The following is a 14,405-nucleotide window of genomic DNA, read 5'->3' on the forward strand; positions in this document are numbered from 1 at the left end:
TTTAGCCACTTGCCCATGTATGGATTTAGCTTTATTGGTAGGTTATCGCTAACGGAAACAACAAATTAGAAATCCTAGTGCCGTCAGTGAATTAAACACACAAAGGATACAGCCTTGCAGGCCCCAGTGCTGCGGCTCAGTGGGTTAAAGCCCTGGCCTGCAACACCATCCTGGCTGCTCCACTTCCCATCCAACTCCTTGCCACCACGTCTGAGAAAGCGGCGAAGGTTGGCTCAAGTGCTTGGGGCCCTGCTGCCCACGTGGGAGATCCAGAAGCAGCTCTGGCTCCTGGCTCAGTCCTGGATGTCTGGGCCATCTGGGGAGTGCACCAGGCTCCTGGCTTCTGCCTGGTACAGCACCGCCACTGGAGGCCATCTGGTGTGTGAATGGGCACTCTCCATCTCTCCTCTGTAACTCTGCCTTGCAAAAAAATAAATCTTTAAAAAGCACACAGCTTGCCTGTAACTTTTACATACTCTAATCGTAGGACAGAACCCATTCTGTTCTTTGCTTCTATAGTTATTTCTCTTACTTTTTCACTCTGCCCCCCCACCTCTGTCTTCCCACCTTTTCCTCCTGGTGAATTTTCAAAGACTGGGGCCCGTGCTGTGGTGCAGGGGGCTACATCTCAGCCTGTAGCACTGGCATCCCATGTGGACGCCAGTTCATGTCCTGGCTGCTCCTCTTTCGATCCAGCTCCCTGCTAATGTGCGTGGGAAAGCAGCGGAAGACGGCCCGAGTGCTTAGACCCCTGCTGCAAGGACAGGAGACCCAGAAGAAGCTCCTGGCTCCGGATTGGCCCAGCTCTGGCCATTGAGGCCATCTGGGAAAAGAACCAGCAGATGAAAGACCTCTTCCGTCTCTCTCCCTCTGTCAGTATCTCTACCTCTCAATTAAATAAAATCTTTAAAAAAAAAAAAACACTTAAAACTGTTCTTACATCAAAATAAACTTATCTTTCACATTTTATTTATTTATTTTTTTTTATTTATTTATTTTTTTTGATAGGCAGAGTGGACAGTGAGAGAGAGAGACAGGTCTTCCCTTGCCGTTGGTTCACCCTCCAATGGCCGCCGCTGCAGCCGGCGCAGCGCGCTGATCCGATGGCAGGAGCCAGGAGCCAGGTGCTTTTTCCTGGTCTCCCATGGGGTGCAGGGCCCAAGCACCTGGGCCATCCTCCACTGCACTCCCTGGCCACAGCAGAGAGCTGGCCTGGAAGAGGGGCAACCGGGACAGAATCCGGCGCCCCGACCGGGACTAGAACCCGGTGTGCCGGCGCCGCAAGGTGGAGGATTAGCCTATTGAGCCACGGCGCCGGCTCTATCTTTCACATTTTAAAAAAGATTTATTGTGGCATTGCAGTGCCAGCATCCCATGCGGGCGCCGGTTTGAGTCCCGGCTGCTCCACTTCCGATCCAGCTCCCTGCCGACGGCCTGAGAAAAGCAGTGGAAAATGGTCCAAGTGCTTGGGCCCTGCCACCCAGCAGGAGACTCAGATGAAGCTGCTGGCTTGGTTTGGACCAGTGCTGTGGCCACCTGGGGCGCTAACGAGCAGGTGGAAGATTGTGTCTGTAATAAACAAATCTTTAAAGAGTATCACTCTGAAAGGCAGAGCTACAGAGAGAAGTTAGAGGTTAGGAGAGGGGGAACGCGGACGCCACGAGTTTTTTCTGGGTCCCCGACGTGAGCGCAGGGGCCCGAGCACTTGGGTCACCGTCCAGTTTCCCTGACCACAGCAGGGAGCTGGAGGGGAAGCGAGCAGCCGGGGCGGGCACCGGGCACTCCCCTGCGGCGTGCCGCTATCAGGCAGCGGCTTAACCCACGGCGCGCGACACGGGCCGTGGTGAACCAGTTCCCCCCGGCGGCCGAGCACCGCCATGGCGTGACCAAGATGGCGGCGGGGTGTGGCGCCAGGTCTCGTCCCCCTGGTCAACTTCCCGCCGCGGGCCTGTGTCTAGGCGGTCACTTCCCGCACGCGAATGCGGGGTCAGCACTGCAGAAGCCGGGGAGGGGCCGCCAGACCCGGGCCAGCGCCCACCCGGCCCCGAGCGCCCCGACCCGAGACCCCGCCTCCTGCGGCCGGGACCCGGAGCTCCGCCCCCCGCCGGAGACCCGGATGCGGAAGCCGGCTCCCGGCGGCCATCTTTCCTCTTAAGGAAGCATCTAAGTGGATTAAACACACTCTTAACTCGCGACCCACGAGGCTCATTTTCCCTGCAGGCCTCACCACAAACAGTCCAGGCTTTGCCCGGAAAAGCGCCCGGAGCCCTGGCCTCCCCCGCGTCGCTCGCCTAGCGGCTGTGGCTCTATCCATCCCTGACCTCACGGACGCGGCAGGGCGGCGGCCGGGCAACCTTGACCCCTCACCCCGGCTTGGTCCTAAGTCAGGCCCTCCGGCCGCGGGTGAATCCCGGTGCTCCGGTTCCTCAGCCTCCCTGACAGCACATGCTCACGCGAACGCCGGGACTCCGGGACCGTCAGAAAACGGCGCCCGGCTCGCTCGGCCGAGGGACGGTCAGAGCTGACCAATCAGCGCGCGGCGAGGGGCCGCGGGGCCGCCTTCGGGGCGCGCATGCGCACTGTCCCGGCTCGGGCGATGAGCGGCGCCCGGGCCTTGGGCCGCGTCCGGGGCGGCTGGCGGCGATGGACAGGGGCGCGCGCGGCGACCCGGGATGCAGGCTTTGGCGCCAAGGCCCGGTGATTGCCACAGACCCTGCTCTGTGTAGGAGGGAGGCTGGGGCGGGGTCGCGATCGTGTGTCCCGGCTCGCCCCGAGTCTCGGCTGAGAAGTGCGGCCCCGCGGGACGGGGACACGCGGGGAGCTCGGCCCGGCGCTCGGGGCGCGCGTCAGAGGCGGCAGGCGCGGGAGGGCCGGGACGCGGGCATCGGGGGAGGTGAGCGACGCCCCTGCCGCTCAGCCGCATCCTTTGCAGGTCGCGGCCGCCTGGGGACCAGCCTTTCCCGGGCCTGCTGCCGTCCGAGACCCTCAGCCGGGAGCAGCTGGTGGACGTGCTGAGGGCGGCCGTGGTGGACCGGAAAGGTGAGGCTGCAGGCACAGGTCGCAGCCTGGCTGTGCCTCCGCATCCTGGGGCGTTGGAGGGGCGGTAAGAGGGCAAAGAGTGCAGAGTGTGGAGAGCCTTGCACGCGGCTGGCACTCCCGAATTGCAATCGCTGTAATAGTCACGCAGTTTATTGATGCAGAAAACACGAGCTTTAGGGCCTGGTGCTGGGAAGGAGCCAGTAAAGCGCGAGTTCGCGTCCCGGCTGCTCCACTTCTCTGCTGTGGCCTGGGAAAGCTGCAGAGAGTGGTCCAAGCGCTTGGGACCCTGCACCCATGTGGGAGACCCGGAAGCTCCTGGCTCCTGGCTTCGGATTGGCCCAGCCAGTTTGGGCAATGAGCCAATGGATGGAAGTACTCACTTTTTCAAATAAATAAATCTTAAAAAACAGGATTTGCACATTTATTATTGATGATTCTGCTTTTTAGATTTGAAATGCAGAGTGATGGGGGTGGGGGGAGATGCTCTTTCGTTTGCTGGTTTACTCCCCAGTTGTCAGTAATGGCTTGGGCTAAGCCAGGACAAAGCTAGGAGCCAGAAACTCCATCCTGGTCTCATACATGGGTGGCAGGGTCCCAAGTACTTGAGCCATCTTCTGCTTTTCCACACACACTGGCAGGAGGCTGGGACTTGAACCCACACTCCTATGTGGGGTCCCACATTGCAGGCAGCGGCTTAACCTGCTGTGCCACAACGCCAGCCCCGCGTACGTTCAGGGGTCAGCTTGCTGTGTGGCTTCAGGGAAACCGATTTCCTCGTTTGGTGCCTTGTTCATTTCCTCAGGTGCTGATCATGGGCTGTGTTCACGGCAGGCCACGCCATGCTGAGAGCGCTGTGGGTCCCACCCTCAGGGAGCCTGCGTGCTAGTGGGAGCAGGGTTACTCAGAAACTAAGGGAGTGACCAGTGGTCACCGGGCTGCTACGGAGACATGGCTGTATGGGGTCACGGCCTTAGTGTGGGGAGCCAGGCTGCTCTGTGTCGTGACGTGACAGGCCTCAGGATCCGGGACAGGGCACAGCACGTGCAGAGGCCACGGTGGCAGTGGGCTTGGAGCATGTGTGGGCCCAGCACTCACGTCTGCGGGTCCTTTTGGGACCGAGTGCTAATGTGCACCCTGGCGTCTGCATTTGGTGTTCATGTTGTTTCAGGACCTCTGGTGACACTCAACAAGCCACAGGGTCTGCCGGTGACAGGTACGGCCAGGGCGCACGGGAAGGGCATGCAGGGAGAGGGGTTTGCGTGTCTGAGGGGGCGCAGGGCAGAGGAGGGGAGCTGTGGGACGGAGCTTGGGCCTGTGGGAGCACCTCGCACCTTCCCGTCTCTTTTTCCAGGAAAACCAGGAGAGCTGACATTGCACTCGGTGCTGCCAGAGCTGAGCAGGTCCCTGGGGCTTGGGGAGTCGGAATTCCAGGTCGTCCAAGCGCCTGGGAAGTGAGTGGGGGTGACAGGAGGGTGGGGCGGGCTGAGACCTGCGGTCAGTGGACCTGAGCCTCCCGAGCGTCAGCTCTGTGAAGCGCGGAACGTGGATACCACACTGTGCTCGCTGTGCAGTTGTCACGCAGGCATTATTAGCCGATCCTCGGTGTTCCGTCTGCCCTCAGAGATGGCGTTGGAGAAGTATCTGGAATTCTGCAGACTCACCTGCGTGTTTGCAGGGATCTGACTGAGTTCACACAGATCAGTTTCCTGGGCGAATGTCTGCTTCATGGTAGACACGCAGCACTTGGTGCTCGGTGTTGGAGCACGGGCTCCGAGCTCCGAGCTCCCTGGGGGCCGGGGAGAACGGCAGCACGGTCAGCTACCTAGCCTTGTTGGTCAGGACGACGTCTGGCCTATGGTCCTGGCGTTACTGTTTGGCCTTCGGTCAGTGTTCCTGCTTGGGGTCTCATGGCTGGGGCTGAGCCCAGGGGAATTTGTGTGACTGGCCCCCTTCCTCCAGGGAGATCTCTGGGCTTGTACTCCTCTCCAGCTGTGCCCAGACAGCAAGCCGCCTGCACGAGTTCTTCACGCACTCACGGAGAGCCCACAGACCCACAGCCACCTACTGGTGAGAGGTGCTGGCAGTCCCAGGGCCGTGGGGAGGGTTCCGGGAGCAGCTTGGAGACCTCCTCCCGCCTCTTTCCCAGGGCCGTCACTGATGGGATCCCAGCCACACCCGAGGGAGAGATCCAGGCAGCGCTGAAGCTGGAGCGCGCTGACGGGGTTGATCTCGTGAGTGAGCACGTGGGCAGCGAGGAGGGGTCCTTCGAGATGTCTTGCACTGACAAGCAGGCAGGGAAGAGGAGGGGTCCCCCCAGGTGTATCACAGAGGAGGCGTCCCCCCAGGTGTACCACACAGGGAAGAGGGGGCCCCAGGTGTATCACACTCACAGGGAAGAGGGGGGCCCCAGGTGGATCACACAGGGAAGAGGGGGGCCCCAGGTGGATCACACTCACAGGGAAGAGGGGGGCCCAAGGTGTATCACACTCACAGGGAAGAGGGGGACCCCAGGTGGATCACACAGGGAAGAGGGGGGCCCCCAGGTGTATCACACTCACAGGGAAGAGGGGGGCCCCAGGTGTATCACACAGGGAGGAGGGGGGCCCCCAGGTGGATCACACTCACAGGGAAGAGGGGGACCCCAGGTGTATCACACAGGGAAGAGGGGGGCCCCAGGTGTATCACACAGGGAAGAGGAGGGGCCCCAGGTGTATCACACTCACAGGGAAGAGGGGGGCCCCAGGTGTATCACACAGGGAAGAGGGGGGCCCCAGGTGTATCACACTCACAGGCCCCAGGTGTATCACACTCACAGGGAAGAGGGGGGCCCCAGGTGGATCACACTCACAGGGAAGAGGGGGGCCCAAGGTGTATCACACTCACAGGGAAGAGGGGGACCCCAGGTGGATCACACAGGGAAGAGGGGGGCCCCCAGGTGTATCACACTCACAGGGAAGAGGGGGCCCCCAGGTGTATCACACTCACAGGGAAGAGGGGGCCCCCAGGTGGATCACACTCACAGGGAAGAGGGGGCCCCCAGGTGGATCACACAGGGAAGAGGGGGGCCCCCAGGTGGATCACACTCACAGGGAAGAGGGGGGCCCCAGGTGTATCACACAGGGAGGAGGGGGGCCCCCAGGTGGATCACACAGGGAAGAGGGGGACCCCAGGTGTATCACACAGGGAAGAGGGGGGCCCCAGGTGTATCACACAGGGAAGAGGAGGGGCCCCAGGTGTATCACACTCACAGGGAAGAGGAGGGGCCCCAGGTGGATCACACTCACAGGGAAGAGGGGGGCCCCCAGGTGGATCACACTCACAGGGAAGAGGAGGGGCCCCAGGTGTATCACACTCACAGGGAAGAGGGGGACCCCAGGTGTATCACACTCACAGGGAAGAGGGGGGCCCCAGGTGTATCACACTCACAGGGAAGAGGGGGGCCCCAGGTGTATCACACTCACAGGGAAGAGGGGGACCCCCAGGTGTATCACACTCACAGGGAAGAGGGGGGCCCCAGGTGTATCACACTCACAGGGAAGAGGAGGGGCCCCCAGGTGTATCACACTCACAGGGAAGAGGGGGGCCCCAGGTGTATCACACTCACAGGGAAGAGGAGGGGCCCCAGGTGTATCACACTCACAGGGAAGAGGGGGGCCCCCAGGTGTATCACACTCACAGGGAAGAGGGGGCCCCCAGGTGTATCACACTCACAGGGAAGAGGGGGGCCCCAGGTGTATCACACTCACAGGGAAGAGGGGGGCCCCAGGTGTATCACACAGGGAAGAGGGGGGCCCCAGGTGGATCACACTCACAGGGAAGAGGGGGGCCCCAGGTGTATCACACTCACAGGGAAGAGGGGGGCCCCCAGGTGTATCACACAGGGAAGAGGAGGACCCCAGGTGTATCACACTCACAGGGAAGAGGGGGCCCCCAGGTGTATCACACTCACAGGGAAGAGGGGGGCCCCCAGGTGTATCACACTCACAGGGAAGAGGAGGGCCCCCAGGTGTATCACACTCACAGGGAAGAGGGGGGCCCCAGGTGTATCACACTCACAGGGAAGAGGGGGGCCCCCAGGTGTATCACACTCACAGGGAAGAGGGGGGCCCCAGGTGTATCACACAGGGAAGAGGGGGGCCCCCAGGTGTATCACACTCACAGGGAAGAGGGGGGCCCCAGGTGTATCACACAGGGAAGAGGGGGGCCCCAGGTGTATCACACAGGGAAGAGGGGGGCCCCAGGTGTATCACACTCACAGGGAAGAGGAGGGGCCCCAGGTGTATCACACTCACAGGGAAGAGGGGGGCCCCAGGTGTATCACACTCACAGGGAAGAGGGGGGCCCCCAGGTGTATCACACTCACAGGGAAGAGGGGGGCCCCCAGGTGTATCACACTCACAGGGAAGAGGAGGGGCCCCAGGTGTATCACACTCACAGGGAAGAGGGGGGCCCCCAGGTGTATCACACTCACAGGGAAGAGGGGGGCCCCAGGTGTATCACACTCACAGGGAAGAGGGGGGCCCCCAGGTGTATCACACTCACAGGGAAGAGGGGGGCCCCCAGGTGTATCACACAGGGAAGAGGGGGGGCCCCCAGGTGTATCACACTCACAGGGAAGAGGGGGGCCCCAGGTGTATCACACAGGGAAGAGGAGAACCCCAGGTGTATCACACTCACAGGGAAGAGGGGGCCCCCAGGTGTATCACACTCACAGGGAAGAGGGGGGCCCCCAGGTGTATCACACTCACAGGGAAGAGGGGGGCCCCCAGGTGTATCACACAGGGAAGAGGGGGGGCCCCCAGGTGTATCACACTCACAGGGAAGAGGGGGCCCCCAGGTGTATCACACTCACAGGGAAGAGGGGGCCCCCAGGTGTATCACACTCACAGGGAAGAGGGGGGCCCCAGGTGTATCACACTCACAGGGAAGAGGGGGGCCCCCAGGTGGATCACACTCACAGGGAAGAGGGGGGCCCCAGGTGGATCACACAGGGAAGAGGGGGGACCTCAGGTGTATCACACAGGGAAGAGGAGGGCCCCAGGTGTATCACACTCACAGGGAAGAGGGGGGCCCCAGGTGTATCACACTCACAGGGAAGAGGGGGGCCCCCAGGTGTATCACACTCACAGGGAAGAGGGGGGCCCCAGGTGTATCACACTCACAGGGAAGAGGAGGGGCCCCCAGGTGTATCACACTCACAGGGAAGAGGGGGGCCCCAGGTGTATCACACTCACAGGGAAGAGGAGGGGCCCCAGGTGTATCACACTCACAGGGAAGAGGGGGGCCCCCAGGTGTATCACACTCACAGGGAAGAGGGGGCCCCCAGGTGTATCACACTCACAGGGAAGAGGGGGGCCCCAGGTGTATCACACTCACAGGGAAGAGGGGGGCCCCAGGTGTATCACACAGGGAAGAGGGGGGCCCCAGGTGGATCACACTCACAGGGAAGAGGGGGGCCCCAGGTGTATCACACTCACAGGGAAGAGGGGGGCCCCCAGGTGTATCACACAGGGAAGAGGAGGACCCCAGGTGTATCACACTCACAGGGAAGAGGGGGCCCCCAGGTGTATCACACTCACAGGGAAGAGGGGGGCCCCCAGGTGTATCACACTCACAGGGAAGAGGAGGGCCCCCAGGTGTATCACACTCACAGGGAAGAGGGGGGCCCCAGGTGTATCACACTCACAGGGAAGAGGGGGGCCCCCAGGTGTATCACACTCACAGGGAAGAGGGGGGCCCCAGGTGTATCACACAGGGAAGAGGGGGGCCCCCAGGTGTATCACACTCACAGGGAAGAGGGGGGCCCCAGGTGTATCACACAGGAAAGAGGGGGGGCCCCCAGGTGTATCACACTCACAGGGAAGAGGGGGCCCCCAGGTGTATCACACTCACAGGGAAGAGGGGGCCCCCAGGTGTATCACACTCACAGGGAAGAGGGGGGCCCCAGGTGTATCACACTCACAGGGAAGAGGGGGGCCCCCAGGTGGATCACACTCACAGGGAAGAGGGGGGCCCCAGGTGGATCACACAGGGAAGAGGGGGGACCTCAGGTGTATCACACAGGGAAGAGGAGGGCCCCAGGTGTATCACACTCACAGGGAAGAGGGGGGCCCCAGGTGTATCACACTCACAGGGAAGAGGGGGGCCCCCAGGTGTATCACACTCACAGGGAAGAGGGGGGCCCCAGGTGTATCACACTCACAGGGAAGAGGAGGGGCCCCCAGGTGTATCACACTCACAGGGAAGAGGGGGGCCCCAGGTGTATCACACTCACAGGGAAGAGGAGGGGCCCCAGGTGTATCACACTCACAGGGAAGAGGGGGGCCCCCAGGTGTATCACACTCACAGGGAAGAGGGGGCCCCCAGGTGTATCACACTCACAGGGAAGAGGGGGGCCCCAGGTGTATCACACTCACAGGGAAGAGGGGGGCCCCAGGTGTATCACACAGGGAAGAGGGGGGCCCCAGGTGGATCACACTCACAGGGAAGAGGGGGGCCCCAGGTGTATCACACTCACAGGGAAGAGGGGGGCCCCCAGGTGTATCACACAGGGAAGAGGAGGACCCCAGGTGTATCACACTCACAGGGAAGAGGGGGCCCCCAGGTGTATCACACTCACAGGGAAGAGGGGGGCCCCCAGGTGTATCACACTCACAGGGAAGAGGAGGGCCCCCAGGTGTATCACACTCACAGGGAAGAGGGGGGCCCCAGGTGTATCACACTCACAGGGAAGAGGGGGGCCCCCAGGTGTATCACACTCACAGGGAAGAGGGGGGCCCCAGGTGTATCACACAGGGAAGAGGGGGGCCCCCAGGTGTATCACACTCACAGGGAAGAGGGGGGCCCCAGGTGTATCACACAGGGAAGAGGGGGGCCCCAGGTGTATCACACAGGGAAGAGGGGGGCCCCAGGTGTATCACACTCACAGGGAAGAGGAGGGGCCCCAGGTGTATCACACTCACAGGGAAGAGGGGGGCCCCAGGTGTATCACACTCACAGGGAAGAGGGGGGCCCCCAGGTGTATCACACTCACAGGGAAGAGGGGGGCCCCCAGGTGTATCACACTCACAGGGAAGAGGAGGGGCCCCAGGTGTATCACACTCACAGGGAAGAGGGGGGCCCCCAGGTGTATCACACTCACAGGGAAGAGGGGGCCCCCAGGTGTATCACACTCACAGGGAAGAGGGGGCCCCCAGGTGTATCACACTCACAGGGAAGAGGGGGGCCCCAGGTGTATCACACTCACAGGGAAGAGGGGGGCCCCCAGGTGGATCACACTCACAGGGAAGAGGGGGGCCCCAGGTGTATCACACAGGGAAGAGGAGAACCCCAGGTGTATCACACTCACAGGGAAGAGGGGGCCCCCAGGTGTATCACACTCACAGGGAAGAGGGGGGCCCCCAGGTGTATCACACTCACAGGGAAGAGGGGGGCCCCCAGGTGTATCACACAGGGAAGAGGGGGGGCCCCCAGGTGTATCACACTCACAGGGAAGAGGGGGCCCCCAGGTGTATCACACTCACAGGGAAGAGGGGGCCCCCAGGTGTATCACACTCACAGGGAAGAGGGGGGCCCCAGGTGTATCACACTCACAGGGAAGAGGGGGGCCCCCAGGTGGATCACACTCACAGGGAAGAGGGGGGCCCCAGGTGGATCACACAGGGAAGAGGGGGGACCTCAGGTGTATCACACAGGGAAGAGGAGGGCCCCAGGTGTATCACACTCACAGGGAAGAGGGGGGCCCCAGGTGTATCACACTCACAGGGAAGAGGGGGGCCCCCAGGTGTATCACACTCACAGGGAAGAGGGGGGCCCCCAGGTGTATCACACTCACAGGGAAGAGGGGGGCCCCAGGTGTATCACACAGGGAAGAGGGGGGCCCCCAGGTGGATCACACTCACAGGGAAGAGGGGGGCCCCCAGGTGGATCACACTCACAGGGAAGAGGGGGGCCCCCAGGTGTATCACACTCACAGGGAAGAGGGGGGCCCCAGGTGTATCACACTCACAGGGAAGAGGGGGGCCCCCAGGTGTATCACACAGGGAAGAGGAGGACCCCAGGTGTATCACACTCACAGGGAAGAGGGGGCCCCCAGGTGTATCACACTCACAGGGAAGAGGGGGGCCCCCAGGTGTATCACACTCACAGGGAAGAGGAGGGCCCCCAGGTGTATCACACTCACAGGGAAGAGGGGGGCCCCAGGTGTATCACACTCACAGGGAAGAGGGGGGCCCCCAGGTGTATCACACTCACAGGGAAGAGGGGGGCCCCAGGTGTATCACACTCACAGGGAAGAGGGGGGCCCCAGGTGTATCACACTCACAGGGAAGAGGGGGGCCCCCAGGTGTATCACACAGGGAAGAGGAGGACCCCAGGTGTATCACACTCACAGGGAAGAGGGGGCCCCCAGGTGTATCACACTCACAGGGAAGAGGGGGGCCCCCAGGTGTATCACACTCACAGGGAAGAGGAGGGCCCCCAGGTGTATCACACTCACAGGGAAGAGGGGGGCCCCAGGTGTATCACACTCACAGGGAAGAGGGGGGCCCCCAGGTGTATCACACTCACAGGGAAGAGGGGGTCCCAGGTGTATCACACAGGGAAGAGGGGGGCCCCCAGGTGTATCACACTCACAGGGAAGAGGGGGGCCCCAGGTGTATCACACAGGGAAGAGGGGGGCCCCAGGTGTATCACACTCACAGGGAAGAGGGGGGCCCCAGGTGTATCACACTCACAGGGAAGAGGAGGGGCCCCAGGTGTATCACACTCACAGGGAAGAGGGGGGCCCCAGGTGTATCACACTCACAGGGAAGAGGGGGGCCCCCAGGTGTATCACACTCACAGGGAAGAGGGGGGCCCCCAGGTGTATCACACTCACAGGGAAGAGGAGGGGCCCCAGGTGTATCACACTCACAGGGAAGAGGGGGGCCCCCAGGTGTATCACACTCACAGGGAAGAGGGGGGCCCCCAGGTGTATCACACTCACAGGGAAGAGGGGGGCCCCCAGGTGTATCACACAGGGAAGAGGGGGGGCCCCCAGGTGTATCACACTCACAGGGAAGAGGGGGGCCCCAGGTGTATCACACAGGGAAGAGGAGAACCCCAGGTGTATCACACTCACAGGGAAGAGGGGGCCCCCAGGTGTATCACACTCACAGGGAAGAGGGGGGCCCCCAGGTGTATCACACTCACAGGGAAGAGGGGGGCCCCCAGGTGTATCACACAGGGAAGAGGGGGGGCCCCCAGGTGTATCACACTCACAGGGAAGAGGGGGCCCCCAGGTGTATCACACTCACAGGGAAGAGGGGGCCCCCAGGTGTATCACACTCACAGGGAAGAGGGGGGCCCCAGGTGTATCACACTCACAGGGAAGAGGGGGGCCCCCAGGTGGATCACACTCACAGGGAAGAGGGGGGCCCCAGGTGGATCACACAGGGAAGAGGGGGGCCCCAGGTGTATCACACTCACAGGGAAGAGGGGGGCCCCCAGGTGTATCACACTCACAGGGAAGAGGGGGGCCCCAGGTGTATCACACTCACAGGGAAGAGGGGGGCCCCCAGGTGTATCACACTCACAGGGAAGAGGGGGGCCCCCAGGTGTATCACACTCACAGGGAAGAGGGGGGCCCCAGGTGTATCACACAGGGAAGAGGGGGGCCCCCAGGTGGATCACACTCACAGGGAAGAGGGGGGCCCCCAGGTGGATCACACTCACAGGGAAGAGGGGGGCCCCCAGGTGTATCACACTCACAGGGAAGAGGGGGGCCCCAGGTGTATCACACTCACAGGGAAGAGGGGGGCCCCCAGGTGTATCACACTCACAGGGAAGAGGGGGGCCCCCAGGTGTATCACACAGGGAAGAGGGGGGGCCCCCAGGTGTATCACACTCACAGGGAAGAGGGGGGCCCCCAGGTGTATCACACAGGGAAGAGGAGAACCCCAGGTGTATCACACTCACAGGGAAGAGGGGGCCCCCAGGTGTATCACACTCACAGGGAAGAGGGGGGCCCCCAGGTGTATCACACTCACAGGGAAGAGGGGGGCCCCCAGGTGTATCACACAGGGAAGAGGGGGGGCCCCCAGGTGTATCACACTCACAGGGAAGAGGGGGCCCCCAGGTGTATCACACTCACAGGGAAGAGGGGGCCCCCAGGTGTATCACACTCACAGGGAAGAGGGGGGCCCCAGGTGTATCACACTCACAGGGAAGAGGGGGGCCCCCAGGTGTATCACACTCACAGGGAAGAGGAGGGGCCCCAGGTGTATCACACTCACAGGGAAGAGGGGGGCCCCCAGGTGTATCACACTCACAGGGAAGAGGGGGGCCCCAGGTGTATCACACTCACAGGGAAGAGGGGGGCCCCCAGGTGTATCACACTCACAGGGAAGAGGGGGGCCCCAGGTGTATCACACTCACAGGGAAGAGGGGGGCCCCCAGGTGTATCACACTCACAGGGAAGAGGGGGGCCCCAGGTGTATCACACAGGGAAGAGGGGGGCCCCCAGGTGGATCACACTCACAGGGAAGAGGGGGGCCCCCAGGTGTATCACACTCACAGGGAAGAGGGGGGCCCCAGGTGTACCACACAGGGAAGGGGGGCCCCAGGTGTATCACACTCACAGGGAAGAGGAGGGCCCCCAGGTGTATCACACTCACAGGGAAGAGGGGGGCCCCAGGTGTATCACACTCACAGGGAAGAGGGGGGCCCCCAGGTGTATCACACTCACAGGGAAGAGGGGGGCCCCAGGTGTATCACACTCACAGGGAAGAGGGGGGCCCCCAGGTGTATCACACTCACAGGGAAGAGGGGGACCCCAGGTGGATCACACAGGGAAGAGGGGGGCCCCCAGGTGTATCACACTCACAGGGAAGAGGGGGGCCCCAGGTGTATCACACAGGGAAGAGGGGGGCCCCAGGTGTATCACACTCACAGGGAAGAGGGGGGCCCCAGGTGTATCACACTCACAGGGAAGAGGAGGGGCCCCAGGTGTATCACACTCACAGGGAAGAGGGGGGCCCCAGGTGTATCACACTCACAGGGAAGAGGGGGGCCCCCAGGTGTATCACACTCACAGGGAAGAGGGGGGCCCCCAGGTGTATCACACTCACAGGGAAGAGGAGGGGCCCCAGGTGTATCACACTCACAGGGAAGAGGGGGGCCCCCAGGTGTATCACACTCACAGGGAAGAGGGGGGCCCCCAGGTGTATCACACTCACAGGGAAGAGGGGGGCCCCCAGGTGTATCACACAGGGAAGAGGGGGGGCCCCCAGGTGTATCACACTCACAGGGAAGAGGGGGGCCCCAGGTGTATCACACAGGGAAGAGGAGAACCCCAGGTGTATCACACTCACAGGGAAGAGGGGGCC

General features: G+C 62.4%; 1 protein-coding gene and 1 long non-coding RNA gene across 6 annotated transcripts in view; one reads left to right on the forward strand and one right to left on the reverse strand.

Annotated features, from left to right (window-relative positions):
- On the reverse strand, window positions 1–2,523 carry LOC138844148 (uncharacterized). Its single transcript, XR_016215092.1, has 2 exons — window positions 2,322–2,523; window positions 1–416 (listed from the first exon to the last, which is right to left on the reverse strand). It is a non-coding gene; the product is annotated as an uncharacterized LOC138844148 (long non-coding RNA).
- The window catches only part of RPUSD3 (RNA pseudouridine synthase D3), a 20,867-nt gene continuing 8,971 nt past the window's right edge, over window positions 2,510–14,405 (forward strand). Inside the window, exons 1-6 of one of the 5 annotated variants that reach the window (XM_089306689.1) lie at window positions 2,510–2,697; window positions 2,933–3,039; window positions 4,208–4,252; window positions 4,391–4,490; window positions 4,999–5,106; window positions 5,186–5,270. In XM_089306689.1, the coding sequence (XP_089162815.1) occupies window positions 2,573–2,697; window positions 2,933–3,039; window positions 4,208–4,252; window positions 4,391–4,490; window positions 4,999–5,106; window positions 5,186–5,270 (570 nt within the window). In that variant the 5' untranslated portion in view covers window positions 2,510–2,572. Of the gene's footprint in view, window positions 2,723–2,932; window positions 3,040–4,207; window positions 4,253–4,390; window positions 4,491–4,998; window positions 5,107–5,185; window positions 5,271–14,405 lie in introns of all 5 variants that reach the window. The other 4 variants (XM_051831970.3, XM_008249946.5, XM_089306690.1 and 1 more) reach the window with 4 other exon arrangements.

Source organism: Oryctolagus cuniculus, chromosome 10 (assembly GCF_051225735.1).
Source record: "Oryctolagus cuniculus isolate XC-2025 breed Fujian yellow rabbit chromosome 10, ASM5122573v1, whole genome shotgun sequence".
NCBI lineage: Eukaryota > Metazoa > Chordata > Mammalia > Lagomorpha > Leporidae > Oryctolagus > Oryctolagus cuniculus.